Source organism: Pelodiscus sinensis, chromosome 1, assembly GCF_052426305.1.
Source record: "Pelodiscus sinensis isolate ZL-2025 chromosome 1, ASM5242630v1, whole genome shotgun sequence".
Lineage (NCBI taxonomy): Eukaryota > Metazoa > Chordata > Testudines > Trionychidae > Pelodiscus > Pelodiscus sinensis.
In genome coordinates, this window is record NC_143052.1 from 30,274,282 (window position 1) to 30,295,976 (window position 21,695).

Below are 21,695 nucleotides of genomic sequence, written 5' to 3' on the forward strand. Positions count from 1 at the left end.
TACCTGAAAACTGCTATCATGTCCCCTCTCAGTCTTCTCTTTTCTAAACTAAACAAGCCCAGTTCTTTCAGTCTTCCTTCATAGGTCATGTTCTCTAGACCCTTCATCAATTCTTGTTGCTGTTCTCTGGACCTTCTCCAATGGCTCGACATCTTTTTTGAAATGTGGTGCCCAGAACTGGACACAATACTCCAGTTGAGGCCTAATTAGCGCAGAGTGGAGCAAAGAGGTTGTGCAACTTGGGAAAGTTCATATTTGAAAAGCTGTTAGGAATCAATGTGCATCTGTTGGCCATTGTTATTGTTATCAATGTCCACAGGAACAGAGATAATAATGAAATGTAAACTGTTCAAATTAAATAATAAAATAAAGGACACAGGAAACAGTAAAAGCGGCAAGGAGTCAGGTGGCACCTTATAGACTAACTGAAGTGTTGGAGCATAAGCTTTTGTGGGCAAAGACACACTTCATCAGATGCATGTAGTGGAAATTTCAAGAGGCAGGTATAAATATGCAGGCCAGAATCAGGCTGGAGATGACAAGGTGGATCCAGTCAGAATCTCCGGCCTGATTCTGGCCTGCATATTTATTCCTGCCTCTGGAAATTTCCACTACATGCATCTGATGAAGTGGGTCTTTGCCCACGAAAGCTTATGCTCCAACACTTCAGTTAGTTTATAAGGTGCCACAGGACTCCTCGCCACTTTTGCAGATTCAGACTAATACGGCTACCCCTCTGATAGGAAACAGTAAGTTCCTATACATGGAAAATTTTAGGCCCAAATCCTGGAGTTTGTCGTTATAACCTTGGTGTGTCAAGATTTTTGATGCCTACTACTTTAACATTGCTTCTTCGCAGAGAGTGTCATTTGAGTTGCAAACCTGGTAGCTGTTCAGTGTGACACATTACTTACAGATATACATTACACTGCTGTTAAGTTCTTTGTTTCACCAGATCTTTTTATTTCCTTTTGGAAAAAACATTGCTGGTTGTAAACACATCAGGTTATTGATGATCTCTCTTTCACAAATGAGGAGAAAATGTAAAGTGGGAAACCCAAATCACAATGTACGTTTTTAGTAGCTCTGTTCTACTGCATCCTTACTAATTTAATATGCATGTTACTTTACATCATTTTCTCTGTCTCTCTTAAAGGAGAAGGGAATGAAGAAATTGGCAACATGATTCATAACTATATCAAGGAAATTGAAGATCTCAGGTACTTGTAAGCATGCTCTGGTGCTTTGAGTTTCACATATAGGTAGGAAAAACCTTTCAGAATATAAATGCTTTCCAGATTGCTACTCATATCATTAGCAGAGCTAAAAATGAAAATTGGATGTATCTTTATGGGTTTGAAGAACCTAGTAACTTTATATAAGTGTTGGTATTTGAAAAAATACTTAAACACCTCAGAAACAAAAGAGAATCTAAGATTGTTGTACATTCCCTCTATTTTTAAAGGAAAATAAAGATTATTGTGAATTTAACTGGTAACTTTTTTAGACTTAACCTCATTGTTCCTTAGAGATTACCGTGCAAGTAGTGATCCAGCCCAATTCCCATGTAGCATAAATGAGTTGGTAGAGTCATGATATAAAATCGTGTGATCTCTGGAAATGTCAGTGTGTTTTTTCTTAATACTTTATATATGTTTTACAATGGATTAGAATTTGATTTAAAATTTGAAGACTGTTTAATTCAGGAGCTGTGAAACTATACTCTTCATATAGCCATTGTATTTATAACTGTATGATATCTCAAGGCTTTTTTGATGTTTTTGTTTTCCTTTGTTAGAGCAAAATTATTAGAAAGTGAAGCAGTTAACGAAAATCTTCGACGCAGCTTGTCAAGAGCTTCATCAAGACCATCGTATTTTGGAGGCCCTTCAGCATTTTCTGCTTGTATGCTTTCTTCAGAAAAAGAAACTTTGGAAGTTCTTGATATAGCTAAGAGAGATTTAGAAAAACTGAAAAAAAAAGAAAAGAAGAAGAAAAAGAGGTAGCATTTAAAATCCATATTTTTAAATATTTTAAATCCCTTTTATGCAAAGGGATGTATTTTAACCAGTGAGTTTTAAAAATGTATTGCAGTCCTTGCACAGGATGGGGCTCTAAGCTCCTTATCCTGCAAACACTTACGTACATACTTAGCATTATGAATGTGTGTTTCCACTGACTTCCTTTCTGTAAAATTAAGTACATGAAGCATTTGAAGAATCAGAGCCTCAGTTCTAGTGCATGTTTTTATCATTTGAAACTTGGAATAATTTTGAAACTATAAAAGTACAAATTAGATGTATTTTGTTGTCTTCTCATAAATTTGATATTCCAGTGAGAGAAAATAACTATTTTGTGAACTCCATTGAAACACAAGGATTGCTTCAAAAGATATCCTAAAAAGCTGTTGGGAATTCTATTAGTAGCGCTTGAATGGCTTCTTTTGCTTTTTTACATCTTCACCTTCTATCCCTGTTTTTATTCAAGATTCACTACTTCACTGAAATCTCATGCTTCATTTTTCTTTTATTCAATGTCTAACCTATTGAAATGGTCACTGACATTTATATAAATGCCTGTTCAGAGATCAAAGTTCCATTCATTGATACCTCTCGATATCAAATAGCCCTCTTTTCTCTGAAATATTGCCATGCTTATACTTGTTATTTTTATTGGTGATTGAAACTTATACCAAAAAAAGTTATCACAAATTTTAACAAAGCCTTAAAAACATTTGCTACAAATATGAAATATTGAGGCCAGTAGCTCTGTATAAGGAAGATCTGTTGCAGGGGTGAGGAACCATTTTGGGTCAGGGCCCGCTGGCCCACAGAAAAGTCAGTTGGGGGCCCGCACACAAGTGACAAGCCAAAAACACAACAAACAAACAAAAAGCCCCCTAAGTCCCAAAACTATCGAACAAACAAAAAAACCCCAAACCCTCACTGATGTATCCCCAACTGAGAAGCAGAAAGACACTCGCTGTATTCCCCTCACACAGCAGAACCTAGGGGGCCCAGCCTCCTAGATTTTCTGTGCCCCAGCACTTCGGTGGCATAGCAGGGGGCAGGAGCACTGGTTCAGGCTCCCCAGTGCTGGGGGTAGAGGGACCTTGAGCATCGGGAGCCCAGATCCAGGCAAGCCAAGCCTGAGGTTTCCCCACCCCTGATCTGCTGGATTGAGTCCTATATTTATAAAAGTCATAACTGCAGGAGGTGATTTAAAAAAATACTGACTGTTGCTTGTAGAAATTGACCATCTCTCATGGGCGCTATTTTTCTTAGTGCCTATATCTGTAGGGAACTTTCAAATCTGTTTGGAATTTTCAGTACCTCACCTCTTATATATCTTTTTGTGGACTTGACCTAGAAGGTGCATTGTAATCACAATCCAGCAAAATACTTTTTTATGTGTTCAAATTTAAGCATATGTTCTGAGATTTACTCTTGTTTAAAAAAAAAAAAAAAGCAAGTGATTTGCTAAACTAGAGCCCAACTGTTCAGCACTTTGCAAAGTCAAGCCTGAAAAAGAATGTATTGAAGAGGAAGATAAAGGTAGTAAAATCTTATGATGAAGAATTCAAATACAGAGTTACACAAAGGAGTATGTAGTTATTTATTTATTTCTCCCTTTTTTTGAAATCTCCATTACAGCAGGAGGAAACTGAACTCCAGAATTGGCTATTGGAATGGGCCAGATCCTGGGCTGGTGTAAATATGCTTAGGGTGATTGAGGGCAGGTGCTCTATATGTTTTACAAATGTATAACATGAAAATCATGTCCTTGTTTAATTCCTAAGCGATTGAATGATTGTTGTTGTCTGCTCAGGTGCTAAGGGTCAGAAAATGATGCATTTGGGCTCACTTTTTTAGCCTTGTGATTATTGAATGGGATCATGGTTTATGAATACCCGTAGGGTTTGTATTGCTATCTGTGTAAAGCAAAATATATGGCTGATGCTCCTTGGAATAATCTATCTAAAGTATACCACTATATAAATTGCTGTTCTGCATGTAGTTAAAAACACACAGGAGAAAACCTCTTGAATGGTGAGAAATGTTAGGGTTTGGAGTATCATAGAAGTATGCTATGATATTAAAATGTGGATTCCTCCATCAACTTAATGAACTGCAGACTGGGTGTTTCTAGTAGAGAATTCTTTACATTTGATCCTCTGCAATTTCAGTAGTCAGCAATGGATTAGCTGATGAATAAAAATGGACAAATTGCCCTGAGGTTTGGGGATTCTTTCAGATAAACTCCTGTTTCAGACATTTAGCTGCCCTGACTGTACAGTATCTTGTTATGGATTTTCATTCATTTAAAGTTGCCTGAATAACCTAGCCCTTGTACATGCATAATGTTCTGAAGATTTGGTTTGACCTGGCCCATATATCAGCCAGTGGCACTCACAGCCATATATACCTTATTCACAGTGTTATGGGTGACTCTGAGTTAAGACCCAACAAATGCCTCTTCCTCTCTGGGCCAAGCCTCAGACAGCAGCGTAGATGGCCCGATAGCTTGTAACTTGACACTCACACTGGAGATGTTAAACTGTGGCATCCACATCCCCACCCAGTGGAGGGGCTAGGAACTCAGGGAAGTGCTGGGAACCCCTGTCCCAGTCCATGGACCTCAGACTCTGGCAGGAGTTCTTCTATTGCATGGGGATGCTTCCTAGCTCGATATTCCATTGATGCTGCTGTCTCTGGCATGGCCAAGAGGGAAGATGGCAGCTACTGGGTCCCTGTTCACAGCAGGACCAGAGTGGGAGCTGTGCCCCCTACTTCCCATTCACACCCCTTTCTTGTCACCCGAATGGGCGGTACTTCACTCAGGACAGTGAGGGAGCTTTTGGACCGGCTGAAAGATCTGAGCATGTACTCTGACTGTAGAGAGCCGCTGCCTGAGTCTCCTTCCAGAGTTAGGAGATGGAGGGGCATGTGTACCATTTCAACACATTCTGGGGTGTCCCATGTCACCTCTTTTTATACAGTATTGTTCTAGTCACATGAGTCAGTGTGACTAGTGATGCATCCTCTTAAATAGGTGTTTCTAAATCACTGTAAAGTCACCTGAAATCTGCTTGTATGCCTAACTGCTTTTTTTTAAAGGAGCAACAGGTATGTAGTGCTTTGAAAGTGAAGCACTTGATGAACTGCTGGCCTAAAACTTCCTACATTTAGAAATCAGCTGGCTAGCATGGCTGGTGTAACTGTCACATAGCTGAGTACATTGTTCTCCAATCAATGTAACCTAATCTCTCAGCTCCTGGGGTAAATTTTCCTTGCCTGTTTCAGTCTGAAATTATTTTTGTGTATTTTGTAACCATTTTGTTGCCTATACTAACAGTTCTTGCTGTTGCTTTTCTCACACTAGTATATCGATAAAATTAAGTAAGAATCAACATAATTAGTATTTTACATATGAACGTGTAAGTCCCAGTTAATTAAAAAAGAAGCTGCCCAATAAGCAGGCATTCTAATAAGTTCAACTCAAAATTAGTTAATAATTTTGAATGAGAGAGCAAAATTTTAAAATATTTTCAGTAATTTAGGACATTGCTGCATTTATTAAAGTCTTTCACCCATCTCCTTACTGTAATACATCTCTTGTTTAAAAACATTCCTGGTATTTTTTTCCCATCCCATTGCTTCTGATTTGTACTCTTTTGTTGATGTTGCAACAAGCAATAAGTGGCAAATACATTTTTCATCCCACTAGAGTAAACTATAATATTTTGCCTTAAAATCTTTAAAAATGCAGCAGCTTCAGAATGCAGATATATCTCTGTGTTATGGCAGAATGTATCACTTTGGTTTTTCTGTTAGATTGGAAGTTTTCTGTATATTCTTCTTTTAATGCAAAATGTATATGTAGATACCTGTAGCATATATAATATAAAATTAGTGTATTGTTTTAGCATCCTAGTACATAGCGGAGATATATATTTTGTTAGTAAGGTTTAAAGGCAGTACTTTTTGAAATTTTAAAACAATATTTTGTTAACGGCCTTTTATACTGATTTAAAGGGTCTTTTGAAGACCAAAGAGAAGAAACAATTATCTTTGAAGATCATACTTTTTAAAAGCTCATTAGCAATGATTCTCAAAATAAAATAAGCTGTTGTGTTTCCAAAACCCCCCTCACTAGTGCAACTTGAAGTATAGACAGCTATAGTACTTTATGATGATAGACTGGCCAACCTCAGATAGTAGAAACACTGTCTAGTGTACAGCAACTCTTTGTTTTCACTTTACTTTCCAACTGCACAAAATGTATTGCCTTTTTACTATTTGTCGTCTTTTGATGATAGCTTTCTAAGTTTCATTTGAAAGTCCACAAGCTCATGTATCATTTTTACCTTCCTTGCCACTTTCGCTTTCACTGTCTGGTTTGTCCTTCATTGGCTTGGCCTTCCAATACTGTACCTCCTGCTTTTGAAGGCTACAGAAACTTGAGGAAAGCAATCAAGAAGGAAGAAGGTTGGAATTTTCCCACATTTTTAATTAAACTGTAATTTACATTAATTTAGTTGCCATACTTGAAAGGCAATTCTATCAGTAGATTCCTAGACACATATAGTATAGTTTATTGGGGCTTTTAAAAGCTGGTTTTTCTTTCAATTTTAAAAAAACAGGAAGAAACATACTGTATGTAACTGTGGTTAAGGCTAACCTTGGGCTCTTGCCTTTTGGGCTGTTAATGTTGGGGAATTAATGCTTCTAGTCTATGAGACCATGTATATAATCCATACTAGATTTGGCAATCTATATTATACATGTAGACTGCACACTGCAGTAAAAACCAAGCTTCATTCACCCTGCAGTGTATAGCTACATGTCATTGAAAGACTTCCACAGTAAGGAAAGATTTCAGCAGATTTGGCTGCCATAGCCTTTCACTACAGGTAGGTAAGGCTCTTCTAAGGGCAAAGTATTAGGATAAGCAGTTGGCAGAGCTTAAGCCCACTGCTTATCTTTGCTGGAATCTTTCCCTGCATCAGGAAAGGCTCTGGCAACGAGGAAGCAGTGGCACATTACACTGCTCAAAATAGTAGTGTAGACAGGGAGGCATAGCTTGTGCTAGTGGCAAGCCATGTAGGGCACGAATTTATTCTCCTAACTCTTGCCTACCTAGTTCACTCTTATTTATAATAATGCTGGGGGGCGGGAAGGTGGTGACTGAGCACATACACTACACACCCATATTGCATGCAATGTAAATGTACCCTGAGAATAGCTGCAGACATCATTCTTGCAGTCCCCAGTAATGGTAGGTTAAGAAGTTCTTAAATTCTGAAAGTCAGGTGTTCATCCCAGCTGTGTGTGTAGGGTAATAATGATTCCCAATAAGAAATGTATGGAGTGAGATTAAAACAGGCAAAAATTGTTTTCATAGGGCTTGATCCATGTTTCACTAAAGTCAGTACAAAATTTCTTTTAATTTCAGTGGTGTGTGATTGAAATTTCAAGAAAGCCATCAGCCTTGCAGATTCCTTCCTGGAATCTGAAAGTCAAGCTGGGTTCTTGTCAGCAATAAAGATTCTACAATTGTAGTTTTGTAAATAGTTCTATTAATGAAGCATGGACCAGAACAGAATACAGCTAGCTCTACATTGCTAACAGGAGTAAAATTAAACATTTAAAACTCTGAATATGTGTGGGAAACAGATCTGCAGTGTAAGATAGTGCCATATATATAGTTACAGTTAGAAGCACAATTTATATCTGATTTATGAAAAGTCTTGTACCAAATACCAGGCACTTCATGAATGTGCTGGTATCCACAGTTGCCAGACTGAATGATGATCAGCAAATTTACATAAAACTATAATTATTTTTGGTTCTGTAATGTCCAGTCTGTTGCTTATGTTTGAGCTGATGCTTCAGCATATATTACTTATAAATCTGTACTGGAAAGTCAGATTCACTCAGACAGGGTTGAATTTTTAACAAAAATGAATAAATAAAAAGTTGAATTTTTAACATAAAATGTGTTTTTTCAGGCAATTACATGTTCAAAAATGAATATATGATATAAGAACAAGTAGTCCTGTATCACCGTAGAGACTATATATAGTCTTTGTGTGTGTGTATAATATGTACACACACACACATACACACACAGTATCATGAGGTTTCGTGGGCAAAGCCTACTTCTTCAGATGAGCTTGAGTGGCTACTAGATGCTTTTAAAGTTACAGACTAACATGGCCACCCCACTGAGAATTTTATATGAGGAAAGGACATGGAATATATTTAAGAAATATTTGCCCTGCTTGCAGTGAGCTAATTTCAGTTGGCCTCTAGAACAACTGTTATATCACAATGTGTTGGGTATCTTCAGAAGACAGTCAGCCCAGGTGATGGTAGAAGCTGTGGAACCTGAAAGAAGAGGAATAATGATGGGTTTAGATTATAATATGCTAAATGACCCCTTTTTCTTAGCTGTAGAGTGAATTAAGTATTTGTAAATGAAGTAACTGGAATTGGGTACTTGACTTTTAACTGTGAATTTTGCTTTTCCATCATAACCTGCCACTTAAAAGAATGAAGTAGAATATAATTCTCTTTTCTAATGGTTGTGCTTATAATAGTCAGTTTTAATACACCAGTCATTACCGTTCACATTTTCAAGAGAGGAAAGAGATGTGTGACATGCAAGTAAGATTGAACAATATTCTAAATGCAAGAAGAATGTAAATGTTCTTCCAAAAAATCTAAAATGCCTGCTTGACAAATGAAAAAGTTGCTTTTTGAAATAGTGTCCTATGGCAAAATTCCTATTCAGGGTTTCCTATTCATGTTTTATAGCACAGCTGGTCCCCGACTAACGAATGAGTTACGTTCCAAGTACTTGGTCATAACTCGATGTGTTCGTAAGTCAGATTACATTCACTGACATACGGCCGCGCTGTTCGTAAGTGCGGATTTCGTTCATAATTTGGATTCCGGCTGTATAGGAGGTTGGTCGTAAATATGAACGGTCGTAAATTGATGCGTTCATAACTCGGGGACCAGCTGCATATCAATGCTTACTTTGAGCATGCTTTAATGTATAGGCTCCAAAAAGCAATTAAGTTTTAATAAGTTTGGATTCTGTTTTTCAGGCCTTATGCCTGAGTTTGCAGATGATAAACAGTATGACAGATTAGACAGTGCAAGAAAATCTGCTGTATGCTAAATCACACACTAAATACTCTTCTAGTGTACTTAGTAAAAATTACAGGGGCTACATTGCAATTTCTATTCCGAGGGGACTGCTATGGTATATGTTTTTTTCCAGCTACTTAAATTTCTAGTTATAAAATTAAATATTCTAAAGGTAAATCTAACATTATTTTATAATCAATAATAGTGTTGTATAAACTAGGGATATAAAACCCCATTTAATCAGTTATCTCCTTACAGCATTACATTTAGCCAGTTAACTGCTTAAATGGGGGCAGACAGACTGCAGTCATCCCTCCACCAGCTGCAGCTAGGTTGGTGAAACCCCAGCCCATAGTGGGTCCTCCTGGGCTAGAGCAGCCCTCTGCCTATGTTGGGCTAGAGGCTGTGCCAGGCCACTGGTTAACTATTTACATTCCTAGTATAAGCTAAGATTATATAATGATAATAAAAATCAAGGCATTATATTATCTGTGGAGGTATAGAAGTGGTGTTTTTCCTGGCTAGTTAATTTTTTTTTCTTCTTTTTCTGGAGCATTATGTTTTTACAAGTGCTTAGGGCAGGTTACCGGCTTAGGGGAAAAAATACTACAATAATGTCAATGAGCTAATCTAGCATTCGCACTTTCTTTTAATAGCGTTAAAGAGGAGAACCCAGACAATGAACAGGAGAAAAGAGATGAAAAAAGTATTTCTGAGAGGGAGAATAATGAATTGGAAGTGGTAAGTACTTAAAGGATGATATACTAGTCTGATTTACTTCCATGTACTTTCAAGTTGATATTGGTGTCAAAGGGTATGTCTACACAGCAAAGTTATTTAAAAATAACAGCTGTTATTTTGAAATAATTTTGCCAATGTCTACACAGCCAAACCGCTATTTCTAAATTAAATCGAAATAGTGGAGGGCTTATTTCAAAATTGGTAAACCTCATTCCACCAGGAATAGCGCAAATTTCAAAATTGCTATTTCGAAATAAGCGCTGGGTAGACGCTTATTTCGAAATAGGGGGCCTCCAGCCCTTCCCAGGGTGCCCTGGTGGCCACTCTGGGCAAAACCAAGAAAACTCCTTGTGACGTAGTGGGGGGTACCTTGCTGGTTGCTATGCTGGGCAGTGGGCTGTGGGTGACCTCTGCTGTCTGTAGCACGGCCCAGCAGGGTATGGGATGAGTCATTATGCAAGGGGGCTCCAAACCTGTCCTACCAGTTATCTCCCAGGGAGTGGAACAATGGGAAGAAGGCGGAGTGGAGCCCTGGCTGGGAGGCAGGGCTGGAAGAGAGTGGTAGTTTCGGTCTGGGAAGCAGGGGAGAAGGAGATAGGGAGGGGGGCTGGGATTGTAGGGCCCAGCCACCCCCCATCTCAAGGGGGGGCACTGAGACCTCCTACCCCCAGTTCCTGTAACCAGATTACATCTGTGCTGTGCTGTATCCTGGAGAAGCAATAAACTCCTTCTATTCTACTGGCTGGTGGAGTCTGTTCGTGCCACTATGGGGGTGCAGGAGATGGGGAAACCCCAACGCGCCATCACACTCCTTTCCCCTCCGTCACCCCCCAAGCCCTTAAAGGGGTAGAGTCTGGCCACAGTGCCTGTGCCAGCTCCAAGCCTGCCAGCCCAGAGCCAGCAGTCACTGCACCTGACACTGACCCAGTGGTCATGAGCCAGGCAGCCACTGCCAGCCAGCCCTCCAGCGCTCCTCAGGACCAGTCTGCCAGCTCCCAGGAGTTTGCCAGGGGCTGGAAAAGGTGGGCACCTGCCTGGTCCAGTGCGGAGATCAGGGACCTAATACAGGTTTGAGAGGATGCCTCCAACATCCATGATCTCCACACTAGACGGAGGAACGCAACCATTTACAGGCGGATGGCTGGCAGCCTGCCCACTAAAGGCCACATGCGAACCTAGGAGCAGGTTCGCATGAAAATAAAGGAGCTGCGGCAGGCATATGCCAGGGCGACAGGGGGCAACTCCTAACCAGGGGCAGACCCAGACTCCTGCCCCTATTTTGATGCCCTGGACAACATCCTGAGGTACAGGACAGTCCGTGCCCCCCAGGTAGTCATCGACCCTGTGACAGAGCTTGCTGCCTCCTGCTGCTCCAGCCCCTGCTGCCTCCCCAGCTACCGCTCCTCCTCCCACTCCTTCTACTCCTCCTGCTTCTTGCTCCCCACCCTCCTCAAACCCCCAGAGACGCCAAGGCCCCCACATCCGTGGTGCTAGGAGGAGACAGTTGGGCCAGCGAGACCCCCCTGAGTTTCTCCTCCCCCTTCTTCCCCTTGCCTCCACCTGCCAGCTCCCTCCTCCCAAGTTTTCCTCTCCCACCCTCCCTCCTCCTTTCTCCCATTTTCTTTCCCCAGTCTCACCTCAGTTTCATTCCCCCCCCACCCCAGTTTTGTTCAATAATGAGGCTTTGTTGTAATGATCACATGTGTCTCTTATTGTGCAGCAGAAAGGGGGGTTAGGGAGGGGTAAGTGGAAGAATGTGAGGGAGGAATGAGTCACAAGCCCCAAGTGGGGCACACCAGGGAGACTGTTACTGCCTGCAGAACGTGCTGCCAGGCTCACAGCAACAGGCCCAGGAGAAGCACCAGAGTGCCCAGGGGCGGCTCGAGCTCCATGCTGCAGAGTGTTGTGGTGTCCTGAATGAGGCAACCAGAGCACGCAGTGAAAAAATTTGTCGCTATCCCTCATCGAGGTAGGAAAGCAAGCAGGGAAGCCATAGAACCGGCTGTCCGGAGGGATCACTTTAAACACATGTCTCCGATACCTTGTGTGGCTGCTGTCTGAGGCTAACTCCTGACCTGATGCCCTTCCAGAACTGGTTCCAGCCCACCTTAAATGTGATTCAGCATCCTATCAGTGTGGACGTTCTATTTCAAAATTCATTTTGTGTCTAGATGCGTTATTTCGAAATAAGATATTTCAAAATAACACTGTAGTGTAGACATACCCAAAGAGAAGTGGTTAAATGTAGATTTGGACTAAGTTTTCCCTCCTTTGCTTGTAGGAAGAAATTCAAGAAATAAGTGATCATGAGGATGAGGAAGAAGATGAAGATGAAGATGATGACATGGAAGTTGTTGAAAGCTCAGATGAATCTGATTCTGACTTAGATGAAAAAGGTGACATCTGTTCACATTTGTGCAGAATTTGTAAAAAATCTGTTCTGTCTGGGAACCCCATATTTTTGGCATAGATGATGCTGTTTCATAGGCCCCGGAGACTGATTAATCTGTGAGCGAGGCTGGTAGTGCATTGTGGGGGCAGCTCATCCGGACACTGCTCTGTAGACAAACTTAGTTCATGAAGCTGTGCACGAGAAGGAAATCCACATAATTTTTAAAGCTGGCATTTGCTGTGATATGCCAGTTAGCTGTAAATACCACTTTCCTTACACTTTGCTTTTCCAGGATGACTACTGTTTGTGGTTCTTTCCCTGTGGCAGGAAAGGAAGCATGCTTAGTATCTCCTGAATCCTCTATCAGTAGTATTCTGTGTATTGTCTATTCTGCTGTTCCCTTCTGTGGACTCTGAGGACATGTTTCTTTGGATTTCTTTATATCTTACTGCAAAAGTCCTGAATTGCCCTGCTGTAGTTCACCGAAGTTTGTTCTTTAGCCCAGTGGAATCACAGAATCATAGAACACTAGAACTGGAAGGGACCTTGAGAGGTCATCAAGTCCAGTCCCCTGCTCTCATGTCAGGACCAAGCACTGTCTAGATCATCCCTGACAGATGTCTATCCAACCTGCTCTTAAATATCTCCAGTGATGGAGATTCCATAGCCTCCCTAGGCAATTTATTCCAATGTTTCACCACCTTGACAATTAGGAAGTTTCTCCTAATGTCCAATCTAAACCTCCCTTGCTGCAATTTAAGGCCAAAGAGGCCTTAAATCATAAAAGGCCAAAGAGAACAGTTTTTCTCCCTCCTCCTTGCAACATGTCCCCCCTCAGTCTTCTGTTTTCTAAACTAAACAAGCTCAGTTCTTTCAGTCTTCCTTCATAGTTCATGTTTTCTAGACCTTTAATCATTTTTGTTTCTCTTCTCTGGACCATCCCTAGTTTCTCCACACCTTTTTTGAAATCTGGTGCCCATAACTGGACACAATACAGATACAGAGGCAGCAGCGCAGAGTGGCGGGGGGTCCTCAGGAGTGGGGGTGGAGTGCACTGGCTTCTAGCCCCGCCTCTGGAACTGTATAATAGTCGAGGAACCGATGAGAATTCATGAGGTTAATCGACTATTCAATTAATTGACCTTTAATATTTCTAGATATGTCACGTCCACCATGTCTCACTTATCCATGAGACTTGTTATCCTATTAAAAAAATCTGTTACATTGGTTAGACATGATTTTTTCTTTATAAAGCCGTGCTTGCTATTATCTATCACGTTATTATCTTCCTGATGTTTGAAGATGAATTCCTTAATTACTTGCTCCATTATCTTCCCTGGCATAGAAATTAACCTGATTGGTCTGTAATTCCCTGGGTTGTTCTTATTTCTCTTTTTGTAGATGGGCACTCTATTGCCCTTTTCCAGTCTTCTGGTATCTCTCTTCTGGTATCTCCAGCTTTTAAAGATGATAGCTATAGGCTCAGATATCTCCTTTATCAGCTCCTTGAATATTCTAGGATGCATTTTATCAGGCCCTGGTGACTTGCAGACATATAACTTTTCCAAGTGATTTTTAACTTGTTCTTTTTATATTTTAACGTCTAAACCTACCCCATCTCCATTATCAGTCACTACGTTCGGTATCCCATCAGCATCAATCTTTTTGGTAAAAATGGAAGCAAAAAAGTCATTAAGCACCTCTGCTATTTCCAAGTTTCCTCTTGCTTCTCATATATTTGTAGAATGTTTTCCAGTTACCTTTTATGTCTCTAGCTAGATTTAGCTTGTTTTGTGCCTTTGCCTTTCTAATCTTGCCCCTGCATACCTGTGTTGTTTGCTTATATTCATCCTTTGTAATTTGACCTAGTTTCCACTTCTTATACAAGTCCTTTTTTATTTTTATTTCTATTTCATGTAAGTTCTCCTGGTTAAGCCAAGGTGGTCTCTTACCATACTTTCTGTCTTTCCCATGCAGTGGAATAGTTTGCTTTTGGTCCCTTAATAATGTCCCTTTGAAAAACTGACAGCTGTCTTCAGTTGTTTTTCCTCTTAGTCTTGCTTCCCATGGAAGCTTACCTACCAGCTTTCTGAATTTACCGAGTTTCTGCCATCCTGAAATCCATTGTCTCTCTTTTGCTGTTCTCCCTTCTACCATTTCTTAGAATCATGAACTCTATGATTTCATGAATTCACCCTAGCTGCCTTCCTCTTTCAAATTTTCAGCCATTTCCTCCCTATTTGTTAATATCAAATCTAGAACAGTTTCCTCCTTAGTAACTGTCTCAACCTTCTGAAATAAAAAAAAAGTCTCCAATGCAGTCCAAGAACTTTTTGGATAATCTGTTCCCTTCTGTGTTAGTTTCCCAACATATGTCTGGATAGTAGAAGTCTCCTATCACCACCAAATCCTATGATTTGGATGATTTTGTTAGTTGTTTAAAAAAAACCACTTCTTCTGCCTGGGTAGGTGGTCTGTAGCGCACCCCTAGCATGACATCAACCTTTGTTTTTTATCTCTTTTAACCTAACCCAGAGACTCTAAACAAGTCTGTCTCCTAGGTACATCTCCATCTCAGTCCAAGTGTATGCATTTTTAATATACAGGGCAGCACCTCTTCCCTTTTTTCCTGCCTATCCTTCCTGGGCATGTTGTACCCTTTTATACCAATATTCCAATCGTGTATTATCCTGCCAAGTCTCTGTGATACCAACTATGGCATAGTTGTGTTTATTTATTAGCATTTCAAGTTCTTCCTGCTTATTTCCTGTGAATACTCCTTGCATTTGTATACAGGCATCTAAGATACTGATTTGATTTTATCCCTCCTCCTCCGCCCCAGTTCTGCCTTGTCTCGGCATTGTAGAAGGAATGTGGTACAGGCAGTCCCCGGGTTACATGGATCCAACTTACATCGGATCCCTACTTACAAACGGGGTGAGGCAACCCCGCACTAGCTGCTTCCCCCCAGCAGACCAGGGAGATGCGAAGCTAGCGTTCCCCCCCCCCCTCCCCCAGCAGACCAGGGAGATGCGGAGCGGCTTTTCTTAGCAGACATCTCAGCTTGAGAATAAAGGACTGAGAGAAGTGAGGTGTGGGAGAATAAAACTGAGCTCTGGAGAAATGTTTGGCTAGAGTTTCCCCTACAATATGTACCAGTTCAGACTTACATACAAATTCAACTTAAGAACAAACCTACAGTCCCTATCTTGTACGTAACCCGGGGACTGCCTGTAACTTATTTCCTGAGCAAAACATGAGAAGCAAGGGCCCATTGGGTCAAATATATTCCCCTTAAACCTTATAAACCTAACTGCAGTCAGGGAAAGGGGACTCCCTACCTTTTGATTGAGACGGCTTCTAACTTCTCTCTAGAGATAGGATATACCTTTTCAGCAGCTCAGTAAAGGATGCCACCTAAGATTCACTGACCAATCCAAACTTTCTCCCTACACTTTCCTGAGCTTGCTGTTAGAAGTTTCCCCAGCTCTTGAGCTGAAGGAAATCTAGCAGGCTCTGTGAGCCAAACTCAGGGAGACAAAGGTATTTCAGAGGTGGGAGTTGCGTGTAAACAGTTGCAACAAAAATAGCAATGATCTGATGAACTTTCCAATCATCTTACTCAATTCTGTATTTCACAGAGTGGGTGTGGGATGAGGAGAAGCTGTTTTGTATTTTTTCTGAATCTCGGAAATTGGTTACCCAGGTGCAGATCCAGCATGACAAATAATGTGGCTTTTCAAAATCCTGGGCTTTTTGACAAAATGTTTCAATGCCATTATATAGAGTACCTTAAAGTTACAGTAGGTATCTGTATAAATGTTTATATGGTCCTCAATGCCATAGTTTCTGAGTGCCTCCATTTTTAGCATCTAATTTTTCTTTTTTTTCTTTTAGAAAATTTTCAGGCAGATTTAGCGAATATCACTTGTGAAATTGCCATAAAACAAAAGCTGATAGATGAGCTAGAGAACAGCCAAAGAAGACTACAGACTCTGAAAAAGCAATATGAAGAAAAGCTAATGATGCTACAGCATAAGATTCGAGACACTCAGCTTGAAAGAGATCAGGTTCTTCAAAACCTGGGTAAGACACGTAATTTTTATTTAAATCATTTTACTCCACTATCTTCGAGACAAATTTATTCATTACTTCTCTCCCCCCCACACACATTGTGTCAAAATTGAGAGGAGAAATTACTTGAAAATTAACTGCTAACTAGGGTCATAATTTTCTAATAATTGTTAATTTCTCGATTTTAGTAATGCTAGTTTTTAAGTCTTTATTTATTGCTGTTTTGTACTAAGGGTAGATGAAGAGGTATTTTTAACTTCTTGTGAGTGTGTGAAAGGAAGTCAAAAATCTAGTACTTCAATTCAAATAGTTTTTTCTTTCCTTTTCCTTTTAGCCACTCTAAGGCTTTATCTAGACTGCAGCGCTTTTCTGGGCAATGCTACATCCAAAGGACATGTCCACTTTTTCAGAAAAATTTCCAAAAAAGTGGACACGTTCTTTCACCATCCCTGTCAACTTTGTTTTATGAGGAAGAAGGGATGGCTTGAAAGAGCAGGTTTTTGTAAAATTTGGTGCCATGTAGACGCGCCAAATTTCGGAAAAGCCTCTTTTGAAAGAAAAGCGGAAAAAGATATGCAAATTGCAGTTTGCATATCTTTTTCTGACTTTTCTTTGTAGTCTAGAGGTAGCATAACAAGAGTTCATTGGTTCAATTAGTGATGCATGCCCCTATCCTGTTTTAGAGTGTAATGCAGACCAGTGAGAGGTTGTGTTTGTCTTGTAGCTCTGAGTGCCTTACAGTGTTCTGCTGCAGTAGTTCCTTCTCTGGAAGATCACAGCCAGCAGACTAGCATGCATGAACATGTGTGTGGTGCAGTTCTGATTCAGTAACTACCCCAGAAACCTGCTTGTTTCAGCATAGCCTTTTGGGCTCTACCAGACTTAGTTTCTGTTGGCCAAGTGACCCCAATATATTCCGAGCTCCAAATTTCCTCAGAACCCTTTGCCCTGAAATAACCTGCCAATTCCTAGAACATTCAGAGGAGTAATAAAGTTTATTGCTCCTTTAAAGAGGCAAAAGTAGAACAGCTTGTTGTTGATACTCACTTCAAGTCAAACACAGCACTGGGTTGATTTAGAATAAAAGTAAAACAAGAGTGTTTAATCTAAAAGAATTTAAAGTAAACTCAAGTAGGAGAGAGAAAGTGAGAATGGTCACAAGCACATAAAAGTAAAATACACCTTTTAGTGACCAAGACATAACTCTGCAGCCCAGGTTCACAGTAGATTTCCTGCCAATCTTTTTTTCCAGCCATGACTGACTTTTTCCCTTGGTCAGAACCACCTACAGAAGTACAAGTTCTGGTTTCCTTTGCCTTCTACAGTGAAAGATCTTATTTAAGCAGGTTTCTCACTCATATTCAGTTCAACCCACTTGTTTGAAGGTCCTGGCTTTCTCAGTTTGCAAGGGCTCTGGCCCCTGGTGCCCATCCAGTGATAGATGCCAAGTTAGCCTCTTCTTTCTCCTTATTTCTTCCCAAACTCACTGTTTTGTCCCTAGACTTGGGCTACATCTAGGCTGCAAGCCTATTTTGAAAAAGAGTGTCTAGACTACAACCAGTACTTTCCAGCAAGCCGCTTTTTCGAAAGAAAGCACCCAGGCAGTCAGGATGCTCTCTTTCGGAAAAGCACAGTTTGCATTATATAGCACCTTTTATCAAAAGAGCACTTTCGAAAAAAGGCGTTCTTCCTCGTAAAATGAGGTTTTCCTCAGTCGAAAAAACTGCTGCGTTCTTTCGATTTACTTTCGAAAGAACGCAGCAGCAGTCTAGATGCAGGGGAAGTTTTTCAAAAAAGTCCACTTTTTTCGAAAAAACCCTGTAGTCTAGACACACCAGGATGACCTCCTGCTTTTCTTTCCTTCCTGTGGACATCTCATACATCTGTTGATTCATATGTAAATAGGGCTTCCATTGCTTTTATTGATCATGCCTTCTCCTGTCTGGGGAAAATCTTGTTTCTCCCTGCATTTTGTGACAAACTTTGAAGCATAATTGAGTATCCATATTTTCTCATTTAGTGTTAATACATTATGATATTAATCTCTAGTTTCTAATTATCTTTCAGAAAAGACCTTACTGGCTATATTTTTATTGTATAGTAATATTTTGTTCAATTATTGGATTCGGTTACTTATCATTTGAGGTTCAGACCCACTTTATAGCCCAGTAAACTGTTGACATCCCTAATCTATTAAGTCTACCAGTCATATTGAATTGAGGTCTTTAAGATTCTGCCAGTGTTGCATGGGCCAGAAGAGGTCAAAGTTGGCTTTCATGATTAGTTTTCTGTCCATTTTTGTTTGGGTGAGCTAGGGTGTTGGAAGGTGAGAGAAGTGAGACCAGACTGCTTAGAATCTCCAACTCCTGTGTCCAATGTTTGCAGTAAAGCAGAAAGGAATTCTGTTTTTATTTTTCATTTTATGCATGTGTCATCATTGCACTCAGTTGGAATGACCTGCCTTTGTTGTTCAGTTAGAAAATTAGAAATCAATTAAGTGTATAAAGTGATTGTGTTAGTACTTTATACATTGCCTAAAGCTATAGAAGTTACTAGTCCTGGGCAAAGACTTCATAGCAGTGAAGCAAAATGACAATTTAAATAGCTAAAGATGATCGGAGGCAACTGTTTCAGCTGCTGAGTGAGCAGGTAATGCAGTATTGACAAAGTGAAGATATATCCTCAGCAAATTAGCTGATAGGAATTCCCCTTTTTATTTAGGTTCCATGGAGTCCTGTTCAGAAGAAAAAGCAAAAAAAATTAAGTCAGAATATGAGAAAAAGCTCCAAACCATGAATAAAGAACTGCAAAGACTTCAGACTGCTCAGAAAGAGCATGCACGAATGCTTAAAAATCAGTCTCAGTATGAAAAGCAGCTGAAGAAACTGCAGCAGGATGTGACTGAGATGAAAAAAACTAAGGTTTTCCTTTTTAATATTGTTCAATGAAAAAGGGATTGAGAGCTGTTTTCTTGTTATCACATGACAGAAGAAAAATGTATATCTGGGAGGAGGTAAATGTCTGAAAGTACAGAATAGTTATAGGAGATTATAGTTAGGAATGTTAAGTAGTGGTTAATTAATCGAATAGTTGATGGAATTTCCATTGATTACTCAATTAGTCGATGAGGGAGGGTGCTCGCTATTCTCCGCTGTGGCTCTGCCGTTTAAATGTAGTAGGAGCCAGGTGAGCAGGCAGCCTGGTTCCTACTACATTTAAATTGCAGAGCCACAGTGAGGTTAGTCCCGGAGACAGCACAAGCTGGGTCTAAGCAGTCCCAGCTCACACTGGCTCCCAGGCTGCTGCCGCTCTGCATTTTAACTGTAGTAAGAGCCTGCTGGGCTCTGCCTTCCCTTCTCCCCCACATCCACCGCTACGAAGCCGGTGCTGGGGGGAATTGGCTTTTAAGGCAGCTGATACAGGCTGATACAGAGGCAGCAAGGGGGAGGGGGGCAAGAGAGTAGTTAAGTAGTGACTCAACTACCCGATAAGCCTAAGCTTATAGTTATAAGCTTATATAGTTGACTATTAACGTCTGTCCCAGGGAAGATAATGGAGCAGGTAATTAAGGAAATCATATGCAAACACTTGGAAGGTAATAAAGTGATAGGGAATAGCCAGCATGGGTTTGTGAAGAACAAGTCATGCCAGCTAATCTGATAGCTTTCTTTGATAGGATAACGAGCCTTGTGGATAAGGGAGAAGTGGTGGATGTCATATACCTAGACTTTAGTAAGGCATTTGATACGGTCTCGCATGATGTTCTTATTGATAAACTAGGCAAATATAACTTAGATAGGGCCACGATAAGGTGGGTGCATAATTGGCTGGATAACCGTAGTCAGAGAGTTGTTGTTGTTAACGGTGCTAAATCCTGCTGGAAAGGGATAACAAGTGGAGTTCCGCAAGGGTCTGTTTTGGGACCCGTACTGTTCAATATCTTCATCAATGATGTTGATATTGGGTATAGAGAGTACGCTTATTAAGTTTGCAGATGATACCAAACTGGGTGGGGTTGCAACTTCTTTGGAGGATAGGGACATAATTCAAAATGACCTTAGCAAGTTAGAGAAATGGTCAGAGGTAAACAGGATGAGGTTTAATAAAGAGAAATGCAAAGTGCTCCACTTAGGAAGGAACAATCAGTTCCATACATACAAGATGGGAAGCGACTGTCTAGGAAGGAGCATGGCGGAAAGGGATCTAGGGGTCATAGTGGACCACAAGTTGAATATGAGTCAACAGTGTGATGCTGTTGCAAAAAAAGCAAATATGATTCTAGGTTGTATCAACAGGTGTGTTGTAAGCAAAACTCGTGAAGTCATTCTGCCGCTCTACTCTGCACTAGTTAGGCCTCAGCTGGAGTACTGTGCCCAGTTCTGGGCGCCACATTTCAAGAAAGATGTGGAGAAATTGGAAAGGGTACAGAGAAGAGTGACAAGAATGATTAAAGGTTTAGCGAACATGACCTATGAAGCCAGGCTTCACGAACTGGGCTTGTTTAGTTTGGAAAAAAGAAGATTAAGGGGGGACATGATAGCGGTTTTCAAATATCTAAAAGGGTGTCACAAGGAGGAAGGAGAAAATTTGTTCCTCTTGGTTTCTGAGGACAGGACGAGGAGTAATGGGCTTAAAGTGCAGCAGGGGAGGTTTAGATTGGACATTAGGAAAAAATTCCTAACTGTCAGGGTGGTCAAATATTGGAATAAATTGCCAAGGGAGGTGGTGGAATCTCCCTGTCTGGAGATATTTAAGAACAGGTTAGATAGACATCTGTCAGGGATGGTGTAGACGGAGCTTGGTCCTGCCTTGAGGGCGGGTGGCTGGACTCGATGACCTCTTGAGGTCCCTTCCAGTCCTATTATTCTATGATTCTATGATACTCAAGTAGTTGCTTACATCCCTAATTATAGTGTGAAGAAAATGCTTTTTATGTGAATGCAGGGAGACTGAAATCATTTTGATTTAAAGTAAATGCTCTCTGTTATGGTGGTTAAGAGATTGTCTCTATGCAGGTTCGTTTGATGAAACAAATGAAAGATGAGCAAGAAAAAGCCAGGATGACAGAGTCTAGAAGAAACAGGGAGATTGCACAGCTTAAAAAGGAGCAGCGTAAGCGAGAGGTAATATATAGTTCAGATGTGAATGTTAATAAAGCTTTCTGTACAATAGTAAACATAGTTATTACTCTGTGGAATATGTCATACTTCTTCCATCTGAACATCAATCCCCTCCTCTTACAATTAAATAAGATTTTGGTTGACACCTGATGCATTTTAGTTGCATTGTAGAAAGTCTGCCCCCAGGCTTCAAGTAGTAAAAATAAACAA

The 21,695-nt window shown here is 40.5% G+C and overlaps 1 protein-coding gene across 14 annotated transcripts in view; it reads left to right on the plus strand.

The window, feature by feature from the left end:
• Nucleotides 1–21,695, plus strand: part of KIF21A (kinesin family member 21A) — a 150,471-nt gene that overhangs the window by 70,399 nt on the left and 58,377 nt on the right. For 8 of the 14 annotated variants that reach the window (XM_075927460.2, XM_075927474.2, XM_075927496.2 and 5 more), the window contains exons 10-17: nucleotides 1,157–1,220; nucleotides 1,799–2,002; nucleotides 6,450–6,488; nucleotides 9,815–9,899; nucleotides 12,181–12,295; nucleotides 16,189–16,377; nucleotides 19,087–19,286; nucleotides 21,381–21,488. In XM_075927460.2, the coding sequence (XP_075783575.1) occupies nucleotides 1,157–1,220; nucleotides 1,799–2,002; nucleotides 6,450–6,488; nucleotides 9,815–9,899; nucleotides 12,181–12,295; nucleotides 16,189–16,377; nucleotides 19,087–19,286; nucleotides 21,381–21,488 (1,004 nt within the window). The remainder of the gene's footprint in view (nucleotides 1–1,156; nucleotides 1,221–1,798; nucleotides 2,003–6,449; nucleotides 6,489–9,814; nucleotides 9,900–12,180; nucleotides 12,296–16,188; nucleotides 16,378–19,086; nucleotides 19,287–21,380; nucleotides 21,489–21,695) is intronic. The other 6 variants (XM_075927470.2, XM_075927532.2, XM_089778660.1 and 3 more) reach the window with 1 other exon arrangement.